The sequence below is a fragment of the Castor canadensis genome, chromosome 11, assembly GCF_047511655.1.
Source record: "Castor canadensis chromosome 11, mCasCan1.hap1v2, whole genome shotgun sequence".
NCBI classification, from domain to species: Eukaryota; Metazoa; Chordata; class Mammalia; order Rodentia; family Castoridae; genus Castor; species Castor canadensis.
Window position 1 is genome coordinate 120,689,840 of NC_133396.1, and position 22,020 is coordinate 120,711,859.

Genomic DNA, 22,020 nt, shown 5'->3' on the forward strand with positions numbered 1-22,020 from the left:
ATTGCTTACTTCCTCCCTAGTGACAGTCATAGGCCACTTGGGCAGGACACTGCTTTTCCCTGGAGGCTGGCTTTTCCACCTTCCTTTCCTCGTGGTGACCTCCTTTGCTCCCTTCTCAAACCCTCTCTTTTCCTGTTCGGAACCAGTCAGAAGGAAAGGAAAGGGAGGGAGGATAAAGGACGTGTGATGGGAGGAGGCCCAGCAGACAATGACAGCCAGACACACCAGGACAGCCTGGCCCTCTGCAGGGCTGCCCTGGGGACTGGAGTTTGTTTCTCCTCTCAGCAGCTGCCCATGGCTTGTGGCTGGCACAGACTGGAGACAGCCTGTTGGTACCATCTGGGTTCCTTTGCCACCACAGACAGAGATGCACCCATGGGGCTTGGAACTGTTGGGGTGTCTGAGAAACCAAAATGCCACACTGTTCCTCTTCACAGGGGAAATACAGAAGCCACTCATCCAGATAAAGAATACTAACAATCAGGCCAGAGGCAGGGGAGCATCTCTCTGTGTGTGTGTGTGTGTGTGTGTGTGTGCATGCACACAGGCACTGGGCCAGCCTAGACCCACAGTGCATGCTCCCAGTCACCTGGGGAAGTAAAGCTGAGGCACTTACTGTGGCCAGGAGCTCTGAAAGTGTGGTCTCCAGGCCGGCAGGAACTAGTTACAAATCCTTTTTTTTTTCTTTTTTGTTTGTGGTACTGGGGTTTGAACTCAGGGCCTACATCTTGAGCCATTCTATCAGCCCTTCTTTTGTGAAGGGTTTTTTGAGATAGGGTCTCCCAAACTATTTGCCGGGCTTGTTTCTAACTGTAGTCCTCCTGATCTCTGCTTCCTGAGTAGCTAGGATTACAGGGGTGAGCCATTAGTGCCTGGCTACAAACGCAAATAGAATCAGAACCTTTGAGGATAGGGCCTGGCCCTGTGTTTCATCAAGCCTTTTTCTGGGTGATTCTGAGGTATCCTGTAAGTTTGGGAAACTCTGGCTTAAGCTATTCCATGGGAGTGAGCTCTTGGCTGGACAGGAAGGTGGCACCACATCCTTCAGTTTGCCCTGTGTGCTGTGAAGCCTGCTGTCCTCCATGAAAATAGCACGTGCTTCTCCCTGGGAATGCAGGCAGAAGATTGAGGAGTGAGGTTATCTACCCAAGGATGCTTTCAGTCTTCAGGCACCGGGAAGCCAATTTGAAAAGCTTGTCTTCACAGGTCCCCAGGTAACCTGGCTTGGAGGCAAACGTCAGGGTTAAGTTCTTTTGTGTGTTAGTGTTGTGTGGGCCCTGGACTTTTAGATCTCTGATCAGCAGGGATGGGAATAGAGAAAGCTGGTGGGCTCAGGAGAGGGGTGTCTGTAGAGGAGCACCCCTCATTGTGCCACAGAAGTGGGCTGGAACAGTGTGGCCAGAGAAAAACAGGGGGTTGCATGGAGGAGCAGCTATCCAGTGAAAAATACCACACCCCCTGCCATTTTGCAGAAGTGGTGACCTATGCAAATGTCTACACACAGTTAAGCTCAGTCACTGGTTATTTGCCACACAGATCATTCCATTATTTTGCTTGGATGTGACACTAGAAACCTGAAAGGTTGACATATCATATTTCACCCATGCACAGGTGGTAGGAGTCCACTCATTTGTTTAGCTGTGTGTGTGTGTGTGTGTGTGTGTGTATCCAACAAGTTTGGGATGTGACTGAAATGAACTAACACATTCCTGCCCCTCATCCTTAAAACACACACACACACACACACACACACCCCAGAGAGAGAGAGAGAACCAGTTCATAGAATGACCAGTAGAGGGAGAGCTTTCCCCATTTTTGGAGTGGAAATTATCTCTAGGCACTTGCCAGATTTTTAGTGTTTGGAGAAAGCCAGGTGTGTTTGTAGATCAATGAGGCACTGGCCTAACACAGAGTTATTTCATGAACACTGGCCTCACACACAATCTTTGGGCAGCTGAGGCTGTTTGAGCTTTATTCATTTAGCCTATGTAACAATAAAATGCAAATATGAGTTTACATTTGACGCTACTTACCTGTGCTTTGAATCTCATTGACATGAAAGGAATTAAGTTTTGACAAGCTAGTAGGAGAGGGTGCATGTTGCAGTGGGCAGAGAGATATAGAGCACTCCCCGAAGAAAAAAAACCCTAAAAACCCAAACAAACAAAAAAGGAATTGGGGCCTGCAGAGTAGAGCATCACAGTCCTCCACTCGGTGAAGAGCTTTGCCTGGTCCAACAGTGAGAGGTGAATCCAGTCTTGTGTGTCTGTGTCCAGCACAGGGGACACCTCCTCCTTAGGGCTCTTGCTTCATTTGCACATGTACAAATTCTGATCAAGTGCTGTGGACCAGGATGATTAGTTTTCTTGTCTGAGCATTTGAGAGAGGGACATTGTGTTTCTACTTCTGGCTTCTAGCACAAACCCAGACAAAACTGACCTCAACAAGTGCTGAATGAGGGAATGAATGTCTGCATGTAGGCGACCATTAAGTATGCTATGGTGGGTCAGCCTTATCAGAATACTATATGATTATTTAATAATGGTTGTAAAGATCACATAGCCACACCAAAAATACTTATGATACTGTTACATATGTAAAATGTGATACAGTTATGGAAAATTATGCATGCATATGAACTAAAGGGGAACAAGGAAAAATGAAGAGTTGCATTGGGTCATGGGTTTGTTGGTGACTTTCTTTCTCAGGTTTTGTAGTGCTGGAATTGAACCCAGGACCTTTGACGTGATAGGTAAGCACTCTACCACTAAGCCTTTGGCTTGCATTTTTGTTTGCTTAAGCCATAGCCCAGATATTTTGCTTTTAGTTTGTTTTTCAAATACAGTCTTGTACTTTTGCCTGACCACCCTTGGATCTCAATGCTTCTTCCTCCATTTTCCAAGTAACTGGGATTATAGGCATGCACCACCACACCTACTCACAACAGCAATTTAATTTTGCTCTTTTAGTGCTCAAGTCCCTTGACTACCTTCTTTCTTGCCCCAATCTCAGAGTCTCTTCGGGATTCATTTTTGTTTCACCACGTTTGCACAATGCACAGCACTGGACCCACATGCATGGAGAAGTGGCTAAATACTTTAGATGGTGATGGTTTTAAACATTATCCTGTTAATAAAGAAAGAAACAGAAATTCAGGGGGTTTAAATTATTTCCCCAAGACCACACACAGTCAGACTTGAAACCTAAGACTTTAGGTTTCCAAAAGTCCATGTTTTTATCCCAGCTGGATGATGAATACTTCAAGTCCCAGGTGCAGTTGAGGCAGTGAGACAACGCACACCTGTAGCACTAAGGAAGCTTTCTTCTTTTCTCAGGGCAGGTCTTCCTTCCTTAGTGAATCCTCTCTGGAAACACCCTCACAGACACCCAGAGGTGTGCTTTCCTGATCTCCTAGGCACTTTTTAATCCAACCAATTGACAATCAAAATTAACCATCATGTCTACCCCTTGTCAACTTGACACCTGAATATCCTTTTCAAAACTCCAACATTTATTTCTGTTCTGATTTTTTTTCCCTTCCTTCTTCTACCTTTGAGCTTAGTTTATCTTATTTTTTATTTTTGGCCACACTGGGGTTTGAACTCAGGCACTCTTACTGCTTGAGCCACTCTGGCAGTCCTTAGTTTATTAGTTCATTTGGGATATAAAGTTCGGTTGTTTAGATTTTTCACCATGTTGATCATTTTTGCTAATAATATTCCTTCTTAGAAATACTTTTGCTGCATTCCATAAGTTTTGGTATGACATATTTCCATTTGTTTATTTTGAAATTTCCTTTTTGATTACTTTGATTTTTTTTAATTTCAATTCATTCTCATGTTCATGAGTGTGTTGTTTAGTTTCCACCTCTCGTTCCTTGAAGGAAATTCTTAAGATTATTTTTCTTCCTTCAGTCCTGCAAAGTCAGGTCAGGTGTTCAGAGCTTCTTGTTTTTCCTAGGATAGCATCCTAAAATATTCAAGTTTTGGTGCCTTCTCCTAATCCTGAAGAGTCAAGCCACTGTCTGCATGAGACACTATCCATGTAGTTACTATCCATGAGTGTGAGTTTGAGGAGTCAGGCTGGGGAAGGATGGAAAGTAAGGGGTATAGATTATTTGGGTGTCTATGAGCCATTTGGGGTGAGGGGAATAGGCAAGATATCCCAAGTAGCTGTGAGCTGGTTTCTGATGGTCTGTGGAGTGGTTAATAGAACCACAGCCTTTCTTCTCTGATCCCAGCCTTTCCCAACACTTAGCCATGCCAATCACCGCAGTATTCTCGTTGGGACAAGAAAGAAGAAGGCCTTTGGAGAAGCATCCAATACAGCTGGATGAACTCTTAACATTCTTAGTTTCCCTGCTAAGGACTAATGGAGTCTCTCTCAGGGCTGAGCTGTGCCACTTTGGAGGAGGGATGATATGGCTGAAGTGAAACTGTTCCTACCTTCTTCAATGCATCTATTCTCAGATTTTTCACTCAAACTGTGTGCTGAAACCTCTATGCTGGATTGCTTGACCTGCCACAAAGGTACTTCTGTCCATAGGCAGTTGTTAGAAGCAATGCTTCAGCAGGAGGCTGCTGATAGAACATGCCTATTTCTGCCATCTTGCTGACATCACTCTCTGAAGTTATTTTCAAATGAATAAAAAATTTTAATTTGTTTTAGCCCTGAACCTAGTAACTTTATTTCCTTGCATTCCATAAATTACCTCTTCCCTTTCTTGACCCATTCTGAAATCTTATAATCCCCTTCCACTCTCCATATATAGCTTTGTTTTTAAAAAGGCATACAAAGTTAACATTAAAAAAATAAATTTATTTTGAGCCTGAAATAACAAAGAACAAGCATACACATAAACTGTAAAAAGAGCAAAAATGAGAGCATGAATAATGACATAGGCATTCTTCCAAGTATTGCACACAAACACAGACATTTCTTCAACATTTTCAAAATGCTGTATTTGCAACATTTACAAATGCAATACCTTTTAACACATCCAATTTTTACCTAAATAACTTGATTAAAATTTACACAGATGAGGATTACCTACTCCACTTTCCAAAGTTATGACTTAGAATTACATGACATTCTTGTTTAACATATTATCAATCACTTTTGCTCAAAACACAGAAAAATTTTCAGTTCATCTCACATTGTCACATTGTATTTCACTCATTTTTGAGACAAGGAAAACTACATACAACACATATGTTTATGCTTTTCAGAAATAAGTTCTACCTTTATTTGTAATTTATTAAAAACCACAGGAACTCAACAAGTACATGATTATTTTAAACAAAAATGACAATTTAAAATAAAAGCAATTATTTTCTGGGGAGGTTGGACCTTAATATATTTTTGGCTGCTACAACCTGTGATATAAATATTACAAAGTAACAATTTAGATAATTGCTTCTCTAAATGTCTAGGCAATTTTTCTCTAGCTAGATTTAAGTTCCTGTGGTACAACGATTTGTTCTACTCCATGATGAATAGCATTTAATACTTAAAGATCTCTGAAAGGGCTGGGGATAGAGCTCAGTGGTAGAGCACTTGCCTAACATGTGCAAGGCTCTGGGTTTGATCCTCAGTATGGGGATAGGGAAGATTTTTGAGATCAAAGTGAACACAGTCATTTCAAGGGTCAGGAAAATGCTGCCCAGGGAGATTAAATGACTTGTCCAAAGTTAGAGTGAAAGAAAACAGAACCAGAGTTCCTGATCCTTGGCTATGTTTTTTTGTTTAGTTTAGTTTTGGTTTTTTTTGGTACTAGGGTTTGAACTTAGGGCTTCATGCAAGCAATTTACTACTTGAGGCATGCCTCCAGCCTAGCTATGTTCTTTTACTAACACATATCGTAGTGTCAGATTCCACATAATTTAGTCATTTGGTAACACAGAATTATTATAATTTTGAGATTAAATCAATGCATATATTCTGCCTAAATCAAAACTCAAAACTGCTATTCACTTCAAGTATATCCATTACTTGCTGGGCTTTTTGTGTGTTAATGTACACTAGATAAATATTATGATTGAGCAAATGTCCTTACTGTAAGATATTCCCTATAAACTTAGGTCAGGACACTAACAACATTTAAATCCTCACTGTAAACAAAACACAGTCATAGGCACTGTGGAAATACATTTAGTCCTATTCTTACCCTGAGCATGTCAGAGAGCAGACTGTTCTAACAGAGCGGTGACTACGTACATACTCTGTGGTGAAGGAGAGAATCCATTCCATAGCACATTGATGGAACATGTGTCTGGACATAGTATTCCTCAAAGGACAAAGGTCATAAAAATGATACTGCAAAATCAGAGCAGTTAGTATTTCAAGAGGTTTCCACTAAAGGGGGCACCAGGGCCATCTAAAGTTATCACAGATTTCCTTATCTCAGGAGTCTTCAAGGCAAAATATAGGATATGATATATGAAATCATGAAATAATCAACAGCACATGATGAAATTGTCTTGCAGAAAGTTACATATTGAAAAAAAGTAGAAAGTAAAAAAGAACAATGAGTTCTTGAAATAGCTACTCTATTTCAAGTTGGAGTGAAAAAATACAGCACTAGCATTTGTCTGAATGCTAATGAAAGAGGGGAACTGGAGGTAATAGTTCAAGCCGTACAGCACGTGCTTTGCAAGCTGGAGGCCCTGAGTTCCAACCCCAGTCCCATCACAAAAAAAGGGGAACTATCTTAGAGTTCATCTGAAAGCCTGATCCCAACACTGTCCTCTGATGGGTTAGGAGCATCCCATTGTTACACTACACTAGTGCTGAGGTGGCCTCGACAGCTGGTCAGCACAGTGGACAGGTAGTCAATTAGGAGTATTTGGTACATTTAGTCTTACTGAATATTTTTATATATAAATGGCATATCTTAGGGGAAGTGGACCCCTACATTATCATTTACAAAGTCTTCTAAGCTCCCATTTTCTATAAAACAAAACAAAAAATCTCACTTCTGAGTAAGTGTTAAAAAGCTTACTTTCAGACACAATATACAAGTAAAAACAGGACACTAGTTAAATGGTAGTGTTACATGATATAAGCAAATTATTCTAAGCAAAATATTGCTCAAATTAACAATTAAACAAAATAACCACTGTTCATTTAGAGTTTACACAGTAATTTTCAAGTAAATGTCCATCTCCACCACCTGTCAGCCTAGCCATACTCTCCAAAGATCATCGTGCTGCATCCCAATTTCTCAGGGATCCCAACTTCTTCTTCTGCTTCAAATGGATGATTCTGACTGCTTGGGTAATATAACTGCTCTTGGTTTTTGATCCATGGGACTATCAACTGGCACCTGTAAAAAGAATCAGAACATAAAAAATGTAAAGCCCTAGCATAACTACTTTAACAGATCAACAGTCAACTTGGGGAAAAAGGCTGACTAAGTAAGAATGATTTCACACTTATTCAACATACACTTTTCTCTATAGTATAATCATAAAAGTACTCATTACTTACAGCTTTAATTTCACCATTTGTAAGTCCTATATTTATGTTGTATCTTCTCAGATCAGACTTGATTAATGCTGAAACACAGAAACATCAATGGAGTTACCACAAACTGTTTGCAAGTGTATTATTCGCTAATCTTTTTAGCAATATCAAATTTAACACACTCTAATACTACAATTTTCAATAAGCATCCTTGTGGCCTGAAAAAATATCTAATCCTTTAACTTAATTAGCAAGTCATTCATTAGTGAACAAACATGGGATATGAGGAGCCAAAGTTACAAAGATTAAAAGCACACACTTTTCCTTAAAGGATTCTCCATTCTAAGGAAATACTGACATGTAGACAATTATAATATTGTATGACAACTGAAATATTGCAGATGTATACAAGATATAGTGAGAATATGGGAGAAAAATATGCCTATGTCAGTCAAAGGAAACCAGGGAAGGCTGCCTGAGGAGACACACTTGAACTGAAACTTGGAAAATAAATAGGAATGTAGCAAGCAGACAGGAAGGCATAAGGCAGTGTATACAAAGAAAGTGGTGCAGGAAGACTACAGCCTATTCTCAACACTACAGGTAGTTTGGAATCAATGGAGAAGGGAGAACAAGAGAGAGGTGGCAAGATATGACAGATGTCATGCATACCACATACGGGAATGACGCTATCAGACCTATACATTAAGGAGTGCAATTTCACAGCAATGAGGGAGACGATAATCAGCCAAGACTAGAGGGAAAAAGCTCAGCCATCAGTTACCCTGCTGAGTGAGAGACAGAGCCTGAATGGGTGAACAGTGGTGATGTTAGAGACAAGTTTCAGAGATATTTTAGAATAGAACCAGTAAGATTTGGAGATTTGACAGGATATGTAAAGAGGGGGAGGGGGAGGAAAATTGGGTGGCTTCAGAGTTTTTTCACTTGGGCAATCAAATGGATGGCAGCCTTAGTTACTGAAACTGAAAACACAAGAGAAAAGGTGTACTGGTAAGATGATACTCAGTGCTGGACAGGTTCTTACAGTTTCATTATTTTGGGTCTTAAAACATTTAACATTTGATTCACTTTGATTTGATTTTCATATATGATGACAGGGTTCTAATTTCATTCTTCTGCATATGGGTACCCCGTTTCTCCTGCAGCATTAGAGACCTTCCTTTCTCCATTGCATGTTTTTCCTGCCTTTGTAGAAAATCAGCTGCTGCCTGTAAATGCACACACTTATTTCTGGACTCTATTCTATTCTAATTTTTTTTGTGTGTGTGTGGTACTGGGGCTTGAACTCAGCACCTACACCTGGAGCCACTCCACCAGTCCTTTTTGGCAATGGGTTTTTTTGAGATATGGTCTCATGAACTATTTGCCTGGGGCTGGCTTCAAGCCACAATCCTCAAGATCTCTGCCTCCTGAGTAGCTAGGATTACAGGCGTGAGCCACCAGCGCTTGGCTGTTCTATTATTTTACGTGTTTATTTTTATGCCAGTACCATGTTGCTTTGATACTTATTGCTTGGTACTATGTTTTGAAGTCAGGCATTGTGATGCCTCCCGCTTTGTTGTTTTGTTCAGTATTGCTTTGCCTATCTGGAGTCTTTTGTGGTTCCATATGAATTTTAGGAGTACTTTTTTCTTTTTTCTGTGGAGAATGTCATTAGCATTTTTGGTAGAGACTGCAGTGAATTTATAGATAGTTTTGGGTAGTATGGATATTTTAACAATGTAAAGTATCACAATCCACAAACGTGATCTCTCTCCATTTTGAGGGGTGTGTCTTCTTCAGTTTTTTTCATCAGCATTTTACAGCTTTCATTGTAGAATTCTTTCCTTTCTAATTAAATTTATTCCTAGGTATTTTAGTTTTTTGTAGCTATTGCTTTGTAGATTTCTATTTCATTTGTATCTTTATGGGTAAAGTGGGTTTTTAACAGGAACTATTGCTATTCCTCCCTCCTCTCTCTTTTCTCTCTCTCTCTCTCTCTCTCTCTCTCTCTGTGTGTGTGTGTCTCGTTCCTTCCCCCGCCCCTCTTCTAGAGATCAAATCCAGGGCTTTGCACATGTTAGCTGAACCCTGTCCCACTGAATTACATCCCCACCCAGTTAAAGAAGGATTTCTTCTAAGTCTGGTCTAGTAATGATGAATTCTTTCAGGTTTAATTTATTTAAGAAAGATTTATTTCTTCTTCATTTCTGAAAGGTAACTTTACTGGCTGACAGATTTTTTTCTTTTAGCACTCTGAATATGTTATCTCATTTTCTCTTTGCCTGTAAGTTTTCTGCTGAGAAATTTGCTGTTAGTCAAGTGGAGATTCCTTTATATATGGTTTGACATTTTTCTCTTGCTACTCTGAGAATTTTTAATTTACAAATGCATTGGAGGATCTCTTTGAGTTGAGTGTAATTGGGATTCTTTGAGTTTCACGGATTTGGGTGTCCATACCTTCCCCACCTCCCGACATTTGGTAAGTTTGTTTTTTTGTAAGGTTTTATGTATCATTTTGTTAAATGTGCTTTCTTTGCCTTTCTCCATCTCCTCTCCCTCTGGAACTCCCGTAATGTGAATAACTTAACTGTGTCCATAGGTTGCATAAGTTTTCCTCATTCTTTTTTCTTTTTGTTCTTCTGACGTGGCTAATTCAAAAGACCTATCTTTAAGTTTGGAAATCCTTTCTTCTGATTCACTTAGCCACACTGATTATGTTTACTGGTTACGATTGACCGACTGTGAATGGGAATGGAACCCTACCACTGAGCTAATCCCCAGCCCATTTGGTTCTTTTTCATGATGTCTCTGGGTCGAGCTTCTCCTTTGATTATGGATTATTATCCTGATTTCATTGTTTGTCTCAAGTCTCTTACATCTCACTGAGCTTCCTTTATTCCTTTTCAGACTTTTATAAGTTCCTCCCCTTCCTCTTTCCCCTTCCTCCTCCTCCTCTTTGCCGTTCTCTCTTTCACACTCCACAGGGATCTTGCCACTTTGCTGCTACTCCAGTATATTTCGTCAGTCACTCCAGGTCATTACTATTCTTGTTACAATGGTTTTGTTTTCTATGCAGAGTAATTACACTGAATTTAAAACCTCCAAATGAACTGACAGATTTATATCTTTAGAAGAAAATAATGTCCTGCTTTTCACTCCATTTTTAACTCCTAAGTTCTGCCAAATTATCAAGAAGTAATACTCATGAAAATTAAAGACACACACTTTTGCCAGAAAATACCTTAACTTACCTGTTAAGATAATGCCTACAAACATCCAGACACAGAGGAAAATGTTCCCAGCCCTAGGACTATAGGCTAATGTGAGCCTTCCTTGAGCCAATGTGAACAAAATTCCAAAAACCTAAATTAAGAGAAATAATCATTATTAAGTTTGCTTCTTTAAAACAAGTGTACAGTTTATTTCTAGAACTTTGCTTAGTTAATTTTCTCATATGATTTTGCATCTAGAAACTATCATTGAAAGGTAGGATTATTAAAGCAAAGACTATGGTCAGACCCATTACTCACTAAACTATTTGGTAAGACAACTGCCTCAGGTTTAACAGAAATCAGAAGTTTACCTGTGCTGCAGCATTGAGAAGACCAGACGAAGTGCCCTCTGATTCGGGGTAAGTGATTTCAACAGCAAATTCAAAACCCAAGGGTAAGTAACCAGTCATGAAGAAACTAGGAAAGCAAATCCATAATTAAAGAAAGAATTATCACAAAGACAACATCACACATTGATTCAATCGTCCTCTATCTCAGATCTGCCCTAATGATTAAGTCAATATTTTGAGGATGCTGTGTGAAACTAACTATTACTACTGTCTAACCAGCTCAAGGTTGGAAGAACTGAGAAGCAAAACAATTTCTAAGGTTTTTTTTTTTCCCCCTGAGAAAAATTTAATTGTAGTTTTCTAAGTTATCTGTCTTTATAACCATGTAAAATTATTTGAGTTAAATAAGGCTTGTCTATTTTTCACCAAGTATACCAAAAACCAATTTTAAACTATTTTTTATGGTTCTAAAGAATTACACATTTATATGCATGGAATGGATCTATTAGAGTTTAACATTTAAAAAAAATCTTTGGATGATCTTAAAAAAAAAATAGAGAAATAAGACTTCAGAATTTTCATGGCATGGCACTGTTTCTCCTGAACACTTTGATACATACCCAAGAATCCCTCCAGTAACAAACACGATGATAATGTATTCAAGGTCCAATGTGAAAGTAAATACCACCATTCCAATAAAAGATAAAATATAAACTATCAGAGTAGTCTGCCTAAAACAAAAACAAAATTGTTAGCATTTTTTTCTGATTCTTCTAGGCACATAAAAATAATGTGGCTAGCCACTGCTGTATCTGTACAGCAATACATCTTTTTCAAAATGCACCCTATTTTTTGTGGAAAATTTATCCATCAAAGCATGAACTTTAAAGATTAAGTTTGGCCAGGTACGGTGGCTCACACCTAAAATTCTAGCTACTTGGGAGGTGGGAATTGGGAGTATTATGGCTTGAGGTCAGCTCAGTCAAAAAGATTCCATATCTCAATCAGTAAGCCAGACATGCTGGTGTGCACCTGTGATCCTGGCTACGATGGAGGCTGTAGATAGGACTGTGGCCTGATGCCAGCCTCAGGCAAAACCACAACACCCTAGCTGAGAAATATCTAATGTAAAAAAAGGCTGGAGGCATGAGAACATCTGCTTAGAAAGCACAAGGCCCAGTACAGGAAAAAAAAAGAAAAAATTAGATTCGATAGCAGCAGGAAACAAAACTCCATGTTCAATGCTCAGACAGGAAGGGATACTCAGAAATAAAATAATTTCTATCCCATCGAATAGGAGAGGCTCATTATTTTAGAATTCAGAACAAATTTCACCTCTTCCAAATGCCTTTCCTAACCACCACAGCTTACAAGGTTCTCTCTTCTAAACTCCCTTACCACTTATGCCTACATAACAGGCCCTTAGAACATTAGTTTTACTATTATATTTCCATTTAACTTTTCATATGTTAGTGCCTTATTTTCTAAATTTAAGTCACTTAAGGACAGGGGATCATATATTGCTTGCCCTAATTCCTTACCAAGAGAGATGCACACAACAGGAGCTGGGTGAATGAATGACAGTTACCCTGAAAAGAAAGCCAGGGTGACAAAGCACACATTTCTATGTTTACAAAGTTTCTAAATATGTAGTGGGCCAAAGACTACTAAGAAATTCAATTCTTTACATACATTCTCTTCACCTACAAATTGAATGGATTTCACTCTAAGCTATAATTTTATAATAATGAAGCCACAGCAAGTGTGGTCTTAAATTATGGAAGAATTATTTTAGAGAATTTTAAGATCAGAGATACTTTTGGAAGGGTTTAGAACAACAGTATAAATGCATGCTGGGTCTTGAAAGGTATTTATGACATAATTCCATAATTCATTCATTCATTTATTTCATTTCATTCATTCATTTTCCAAGCAGATGAAGGAGATTTTAGCCCATTAAAAAATTTACTCAATTTATTTACTCAAAAAAAACCAAAAAACAAAAAAACCCCAGCTCAACTGCTGGTATGGCTCAAGCAGTATAGTGCCTGCTTTGCAGGCAAGAAACCCTGAGTTCAAATTCTATTCCCACCAAAAAAAAAAAAAAAAAAAAAGCAGACTTATACACAACAATAATTTTTTGATAACAACTTTTTCGTTTTATCTAAGTCTTCAACATAAAAAGACAAAAAAGGAACACAATAGCCTGTTGGTTAAAACAATGCTTCTCAGAAAGGGCTCTTTTTAGATAGAAGTAATCAATTCAAGTTCTCAAAAGTTGAAATTAAGCCAGGTGCCAGTTGCTCACACCTGTAATCCTAGCCACTCAGAAGGCAGAGATCAGGAACATTAAGGTATAAAGCCAGCCCAGGCAAATAGTTTGAGAAACCCTATCTCAAGAAAAAAAAAAAAAAAAAAGACTGGAGGAGTGGCTCAAGTGGTAGAGCACCCACCTAGCAAGTGTGAGGCCCTGAGTTCAAACCCCAGGACCTCCACCAAAAAGAAAGTTGAAGTAAAATACCTAGACTATTTGTTAAAAAAAAGAACCTAGAGGTGTTAAGAAGGGATGGCAGTGTGGTTCAAGAGGTAGAACTGCCTAGTAAGTTCAAGGCCTTGAGTCTAAATCCCAGTACCCCTCCCCCAAAAAAAGAATCCAAGTCTTGAAGTAATAATAGCACTTCTTATATCCCTTAAAACAAAAAGTACAGTTTCTTTTAAAATCAAATACCTTTCATTACACACCACATATGTATGTACTTTCACTTACTTGTATGTTTTCGTATGATCCAGCCACAGACCACAAAGAATAGAGCCTACCATTCCAGCCACCACCAGTGTCAGCCCGATCCTTCCAGCATTCACTTCTTCTCCCTAAAACAATTTGAAGAGGAAGCTCAGGCATTTCTAATTCAAACTGATCCTTCATATTCCCATACCATTACAATAGAAATGATCAGACAAAATTAAGCACGCAACAGAAAGATTCAGTACATGGGCTGGTGGGGGGAAGTTAAAAAATACATAAAGGGTATTCTATTTTAAAATCAGAAAAAAATCTAAAATAGTGGAAGAAGTAAAAAAAGGAAATTTTTCTTGGCCCTTCATTGTTAGAAAGCACAAAGATTTTTGTGAGGATTCTGAAATAATTTATAGATGTCTGAAAAAGAGGATAAGCTCATAGCTTTTACATAGCAAAACTGGATCTCCTTTTAAAGCAGAGAGATCCGTAACTTGAAAGTTATTTCTTCATATTTACGTTGATTTCTCTTAAAGTGTTGTCTTTTTCCATAGAACCAACAATATTACTTTTTTAAAAAAAAAAACCTAAGGTATTGTCACAATAATAATTAATTTCTGCTTTTAATGTTGTATGTTTTATAAATTGGATTAAGCATGTTCATTAAAAATGACAAGAGAGCCAGGTCCTGGTGGCTCACGTGTTTAATCCGAGCTACTCAAGAGGCAGAGATCAGTAGGATTGTGGTTCGAAGCCAGTTCAGGCAAATAGTTTTCGAGACCCTATCTCAAAAACCCTTCACACACAAAAGAAAGGGCTGGTGGAGTGGCTCAAGGTATAGGTCCTGAGTTCAAACCCCATTACTGCAAAAAAAAAAGAAAAAAAGACAAGAGATCATTGCTTTGGACTGAGCTTGTGCACTAAGTCCAACAGAGCAGACCAAACCAGAATGGAGGTCCAGGGCAAGGTGCCACCCAATCATACTGAACTTCAAGAGGGGCCAGAGAGTCCCAGCAACCAGTCAGAAGCAGCCATAAGGAAAGCAGCTGTGTAATAAATCTGCTTTTTGCCTGTTTCTGCTTTCTCCCTTTTCTGCTCATAAAAGCCCACCTCCTCAGCTCACCTCTGCAGAGCTCCTTCCTAAACCTTCAGTTGGGATGGAATCAGACCTTTAAATTTGTTGAAAATCTTTTTATAAATATATTCTCAATTAAAATAAATGCAAATCTTTTCTAGCAACAAGGTCATAATCCCTTAGCTTATGATCATACTAACAGAACTTATATTGATAAAGAAACAAATCTTTGGCCCAGGCACGCAATATAATAAAAGCAGAAGCTCACCTGATAATATGCCAATATCATTTGATTTAACAATGTTGAGACTGAATAAAATGCTCCAGTCATGATACCTACAACAGTAAGGAAAAAGTTATGACTGCATCATATGCCAGTTCATGAAATGACATGGAACACTATGAGACATTTGTAGAAATATATTTCTTAGACAGTTGAGAAAATTAAAAACTCTTGCCATTCTTTCAGAATGTGGATTGATCACTGGGGGTGGTGGTGCATTCCTGTAATCCTAGCAGTGGGAGGTTGAGGCAGGCGATCTTGAGTTCAAGGCCAGCCTGATCTGTATAGCGAGACCTATCTCAATCCTCAAGTCCACCTCCCCCTCAAAAAAAGAATGTGGACAGATCAATTTAACACCTAAGTTGGCTAGAGGTACTTGCTATGGTTTGGATTTGGCTTGAGTGTGTTTCCCAAAGGTTATATGCTGGAATCTTGGTCCCCAGTGTGAGCAGAACCAGAGGTGGCACCTAGAACAAGGTGACTAGGTCATAAGGGTAATACCCCTGGAAAAGATTAATAATGGTCTCTTAGAGTGAGTTAGTTCTCCTGACAGGAGGGTGAGGAGACTGAAGACACCCACATGTTGGCCCATTTAGCAGACAGTTATCTCCCACTCTACTTCTGCCCCACATTGTGATGCAGCCACATGCCCTCCCCAGAGACTAAACAGACATGACCCTGATCTTAGACTTACTTTCTCTTTCCCTCCCTCTCTCCTTCCTTCCTTCTCTCCCTCTCCTCCTCTCCTGTCCCCTCCTTCCTTACTTTCTTTTGGTTGTGCTGAGGTTTGAAATCAGGACTTCATACTTACAAGGCAGGTACTCTACAGCTTAAACCTCCTTTCTTTATAAAGTAACCAACCTCCCAACCTCAGGTATTTTACCATAGCAACAGAAAACAGACTAATACAATATGATAATAGAATTCTGTCATAATACTATTATTATCTAGACTCAGATATGCTGAGCATAAGTCATATCCCCACATATAACACTATGTATGGCACTAATTGAGCAATGGAGAATTACTGAGCATCTATAATACATTGTAGCCAATAAATGCTAAAAGTCTAACAGGGATGTAGCACAGAGGTCAAACACTTGCCTAGCGTGCATGAAGCCATGGGTCCAATACTCAGCCCTGTCATCATCATCTCCCCCACCCAAAAAAATAAAGAAAGAAAATCTCATTGGGGCTGGCTGAGTGCCTCAAGTGGTGGAGTGCCTGCCTAGCAAGTGTGAAGTCCTGAATTCAAATCCTGGTGCTGGAATTACAAGATAGCGGCTAGAGGAAGGAAGCAGAAAGCGAGCCTCCTACAGTGAAATCTTGGAGAGAAGCTGGAGACACACTCTGCAGGCATAATCACTGAGAAGAGGCAAAACTTTGACCCCTCCACACCTCCAGCCTGCGCAGAGCATCTCCACTTCTAGTTAAATGGAGAAACCAGGAGGGCCCCCAGGCCGCCAGTCGCCAGCGCCCAGATGCCTTGGGAAGACGCAGACAAGGTGAGCTTTGTGTTACCGCAGAACTCCCACAGACAACCCTGGGCCAGAGCAGCATAGTCCCCTGCACAGATCGACCTCCACCCAGGGAAAAAGAAAAACTGAGTAATAAGCAATAAGAACAATAAAGACACGTTGCAAAGAGGGTGGGGCGACCTGAGCTCTGAAGAGCGGGGGAGGGGAATCCTTCCAGGAACTGTAAATAAACAAGGCGGGCAGGCCGGAGAGGCTCTGGCGGGAGCAGGGGCGCGCCCAGCAACCAGGAGCAGGAAAGCTTGTGAGAGTGGAGGAGGGAGAAAAACTCCACAGGAGAGGAGGGAAGACCCACTTCCCACGTGAACTGTAAATAAACACACAGGCCTGAGAAAGCAGGTGCGGTGTCACCTCCCCCAGTGTGCTTGGAAAGGGGAAAGCTTGTAGCAGAGGCTCACGCACAAGAGAACTCTGAAAAAACAAAGCCTGCAGGGCCAGGTGAGGGCTAAGCTCACCCCAGAGATCTGCATAAATAAAGCCTCCAGCAACAGCAGGCTGACAGCAGCGGGCAGGCAAGCCACAGCCGCAGATAGCATTCTCAGAACTGTTTCCAGACTCTTTTTTTTTCTCTCTCCCTACCCTTGATGAGAGAACAACCGAATTACACCTGCATGCTGAAAAACTCACTGAAATTGTATTGCATTTCAACTTGGGACACTTTGTAGTTTTTGTGTGTGTGTGTGTGTGTGCAGTTTTGTTCTACTTTATGCATCCCCTTTGATGAGACAACTACAGAACAACATCTGAGGCACCATCTCCAGGATAGGAGGCTGAGATGGACACCAAAATTATTAAGACTGAAACTTCATTGCATTTGAACTTGCAGGTTTTTTTTCTATTTTTCATTTTATTATATATATATTTCTTTCATTTACTTATTTTTAAGTTTTATTCTTATCTTTATTCTTTTTATTATTTTGAACCCTCTCTCTGTCTCTCTAATGCCTGTTCAGCTTACTGTTGATTAGTAAGCATTACACGAATGCTCCCTGTTTATATTTTTGAAACATTGTTTGATTCTGTTTTGTTTTTTCCTACTTGTCTATTTGTTTTTCCCTTTTTCTTTAACTTCTTTGCTTTCCATCTCCTCTCACCCTTCCATTCTAAATATCACCACTGTTATTATTACAAGCTAGAAAATACTTAATTGCACACAGTACGGGGACAGTAACAATACCAAGGGCAATGAGGGGAAGACAGAAAAAACAGGGAAACCAGTATCCCCACAGCAAAAAATTAGTACAGGAACCAAAGGGAAATGAAGAAAACAGATACTCAGACCCAGACTCCAACAAAATGAAGATAAAGTATAACAAAGAAACCAGTGAAGCCCACAAGAATAATTTAAAAGAAGACATACTACAGGTACTCAATGAGAATTTTATAGAGATGATACTGGACAGGGTCAACCAAAATGTACAGGAGACACTCAAGAAATTCCAAGACAAAAAAATAGAGAATTGGAAAAAGCAAAAGCAGAAATAAAGGAAACCATAGAAGCACTGTATAAACACCAAGGTGAAACAGAGAACACGATTAATAAACAGATAAATGAACTCAGGACAAAAATAGACATTAAAGAGGAAAGCACCCAGGATATGGAAAACCTCAGAAAAAAGAACGAAACAGAACTGCAAAACAAAATGGAAGGCCAATCCAGCAGAATAGAACAAACAGAAGACAGAATCTCAGAACTTGAAGATGAAATGGTAATTAAAGGAAAAACCGAAGAACTATTAATTAAACAACTCAAGACCTGTGAAAAGAAAATGTAAAAGAACTCACCGACTCCATCAAAAGACCAAACTTGGGAATCATGGGCGTCAAAGAAGGAGAAGAGGTGCAAGTGAAGGGAATGAATAATATATTCAACAAAATAATAACAGAAAATTTCCCAAATCTAGACAAAGATATTCCCATACAAATGCAAGAGGCCTCCAAGACACCAAACAGACCAGATCAAAATAGAACTACCCCACGACATATCATCATTAAAACAACAAGTTCAGAAACTAGGGAAAGAATATTGAAGGCTGTAAGAGAGAAAAAACAAATAACATACAAAGGTAAACCCATCAAAATCACAGACTTCTCAACAGAAACATTAAAAGCAAGAAGAGCATGGGGTGAGATCTTAAGGGCACTGAATGAAAATAACTTCAACCCCAGGATACTCTACCCAGCAAAACTATCATTCAAAATAGATGGAGCAATAAAAGTCTTCCATGATAAGCAGAAACTAAAACAATATGTGACCACAAAGCCACCACTACAAAAGATTCTGCAAGGGATTCTGCACACAGAAAGTGAAACCCAACTTAACCATGAAAAGACAGGCAGCACCAAACCACAGGAAAAGAAAAAGCAAGAAAGTAGAGAGTAACCTCAACTTAGGTATACACAATCAAACCTTCAAACAATTAAGACAACTAAATGACAGGAATCACCACATACCTATCAGTACTAACACTTAATGTTAATGGACTTAATTCACCCATCAAAATGCACCGCTTGACGAAATGGATTAAAAAGGAAGATCCAACAATTTGTTGCTTACAGGAGACCCATCTCATTGACAGAAATAAGCATAGGCTTAGGATGAAAGGCTGGAAGAAGATTTACCAAGCCAACGGCCCCGGAAAACAGGCAGGAGTAGCAATACTTATCGCTGACAAAGTTGACTTCAAACCTGCATTGATCAAACGAGATAAAGAAGGACACTCCATACTAATAAAAGGGGAAATAGACCAAAAGGAAGTAATAATCATCAACCTGTATGCACCCAATGTCAACGCACCCAATTTCATCAAACATACCCTGAAAGACCTAAAAGCATATATTAACTCCAACACAGTGGTTGTGGGAGACTTTAACACCCCATTATTATCAACAGATAGGTCATCCAAACAAAAAATCAATAAAGAAATTCAAGATCTAGAATATACAATAGATCAAATGTACCTACTTGATGTCTACAGAACATTTCATCCAACTTCTACACAATATACATTCTTCTCAGCAGCCCATGGAACCTTCTCCAAAATAGATCATATCCTAGGGCACAAAGCAAGCCTCAGCAAATATAAGAAAATAGAAATTATACCATGCATACTATCTGATCACAATGCAGTAAAAGTAGAACTCAACAACAAAAGTAAAGACAAAAAACACGCAAACAGCTGTAAACTAAATAACTCATTACTTAATGAACAATGGATCATTGATGAAATAAAAGAGGAAATTAAAAAGTTCCTGGAAGTCAGTGAAAATGAAAACACAACCTACCGGAACCTATGGGACACAGGAAAGGAAGTCCTGAGAGGAAAGTTTATAGCCATGAGGGCATATATTAAAAAGACTGAAAAATCCCAAATCAATGACCGAATGATACATCTCAAACTCCTAGAAAAACAAGAACAAGCAAATCCCAAATCAAATAGAAGGAGAGAAATAATAAAATAACAGCTGAAATCTACAAAATAGAAACCAAAAAATCCATACAAAGAATTAATGAAACAAAAAGTTGGTTCTTTGAACAAATAAACAAGATCAACAGACCCCTGGCAAACCTGACTAAAATGAGGAGAGATAAAACCCAAATTAGCAGAATCAGGAATGCAAAAGGGAGATAACAACAAACACCATGGAACTCCAGGAAATCATCAGAGACTACTTTGAGAACGTATATTCAAATGAATTTGAAAATTTTAAAGAAAGGGATAGATTTCTAGATACATATGATCATCCAAAACTGAGCAAAGAGGAAATTAATCACCTGAATAGACCTATAACACAAAATGAAATTGAGTCTCCCTAAAAAGAAAAGTCCAGGACCTGATGGATTCTCTGCTGAATTCTATCAGACCTTTAAAGAAGAACTGACACCAACCCTCCTTAACCTGTTCCACGAAATAGAAAGGGAAGGAAAACTGCCTAACACATTTTAGGAAGCCAGTATTACACTTATCCCAAAACCAGGCAAAGACACCTCCAAAAAGGAGAGCTATAGGCCAATCTCCTTAATGAACATTGATGCAAAAATCCTCAACAAAATAATGGCAAACCGAACTCAACAACACATCAAAAAGATCATTCACCACGACCAAGTAGGCTTCATCCCAGGAATGCAGGGGTGGTTCAACATACGAAAATCAATAAATGTAATAAACCACATTAACAGAAGCAAAGACAAAAACCACTTGATCATCTCAATAGATGCAGAAAAAGCCTTTGATGAGATCCAACACCATTTCACGATAAAAGCTCTAAGAAAGAGAGGAATAGAAGGAAAGTACCTCAACATTATAAAAGCTATATATGACAAACCTACAGCCAGCATTATACCGAACAGAAAAAAACTGAAACCATTCCCTCTAAAATCAGGAACTAGACAAGGATGTCCACTATCACCACTCCTATTCAACATAGTACTTGAATTCCTATCCAGAGCAATTAGGCAAGAAGGAACAAAAGGAATACAAATAGGTAACGAAACTGTCAAAATATCCCTATTTGCAGACGACATGATCCTATACCTTAAAGACCCAAAAAAACTCTACTCAGAAGCTCCTAGACACCATCAATAGCTATAGCAAGGTAGCAGGATACAAAATCAACATAGAAAAATCATTAGTGTTTCTATACACTAATAATGAACAAACTGAAAAAGAATATATGAAAACAATTCCATTTACAATAGCCTCAAAAAAAATCAAAAACCTAGGTGTAAACCTAATAAAGGATGTGAACAACCTCTACAAGGAAAACTATAAACTTCTGAAGAAGAGATTGAGGAAGACTATAGAAAGTGGAGAGATCTCCCATGCTCATGGATTGGTAGACTCAACATAGTAAAAATGGCTATACTCCCAAAAGTAATCTACATGTTTAATGCAAGTCCCATCAAAATTCCAATGACATTCATTAAAGAGATTGAAAAATCAACCCTTAAATTTATATGGAAACACAAGAGGCCACGAATAACCAAGGCAATACTCAGTCAAAAGAACAATGCTGGAGGTATCACAATACCTGACTTCAAACTATATTACAAAGCAATAACGATAAAAACAGCATAGTACTGGCACAAAAACAGACATGAAGACCAGTAGAACAGAATAGAGGACCCAGATATGAAGCCACACAACTATAACCAACTTGTCTTTGACAAAGGGGCTAAAAATATACGATGGAGAAAAGACAGCCTCTTCAACAAAAACTGCTGGGAAAACTGGTTAGCAGTCCGCAAAAAATTGAAACTAGATCCATGTATATCACCTTATACCAATATTAACTCAAAATGGATCAAGGATCTTAATATCAGACCACAAACTCTGAAGTTGATACAGGAAAGAGTAGAAA

At 39.0% G+C, this 22,020-nt stretch overlaps 1 protein-coding gene across 2 annotated transcripts in view; it reads right to left on the reverse strand.

Annotated features, from left to right (window-relative positions):
* Window positions 1-4,797: 4,797 nt before the first annotated feature.
* Flvcr1 (FLVCR choline and heme transporter 1) overlaps window positions 4,798-22,020 on the reverse strand; it is a 33,412-nt gene continuing 16,189 nt past the window's right edge. The window contains exons 4-10 of one of the 2 annotated variants that reach the window (XM_074048365.1): window positions 15,110-15,177; window positions 13,797-13,900; window positions 11,650-11,760; window positions 11,051-11,156; window positions 10,719-10,830; window positions 7,489-7,556; window positions 4,798-7,324 (exon numbers count right to left, since the gene is read on the reverse strand). In XM_074048365.1, the coding sequence (XP_073904466.1) occupies window positions 7,250-7,324; window positions 7,489-7,556; window positions 10,719-10,830; window positions 11,051-11,156; window positions 11,650-11,760; window positions 13,797-13,900; window positions 15,110-15,177 (644 nt within the window). In that variant the 3' untranslated portion in view covers window positions 4,798-7,249. Of the gene's footprint in view, window positions 7,325-7,488; window positions 7,557-10,718; window positions 10,831-11,050; window positions 11,157-11,649; window positions 11,761-13,796; window positions 13,901-15,109; window positions 15,178-22,020 lie in introns of those variants that run through there. The other variant, XR_012438993.1, reaches the window with a different exon arrangement.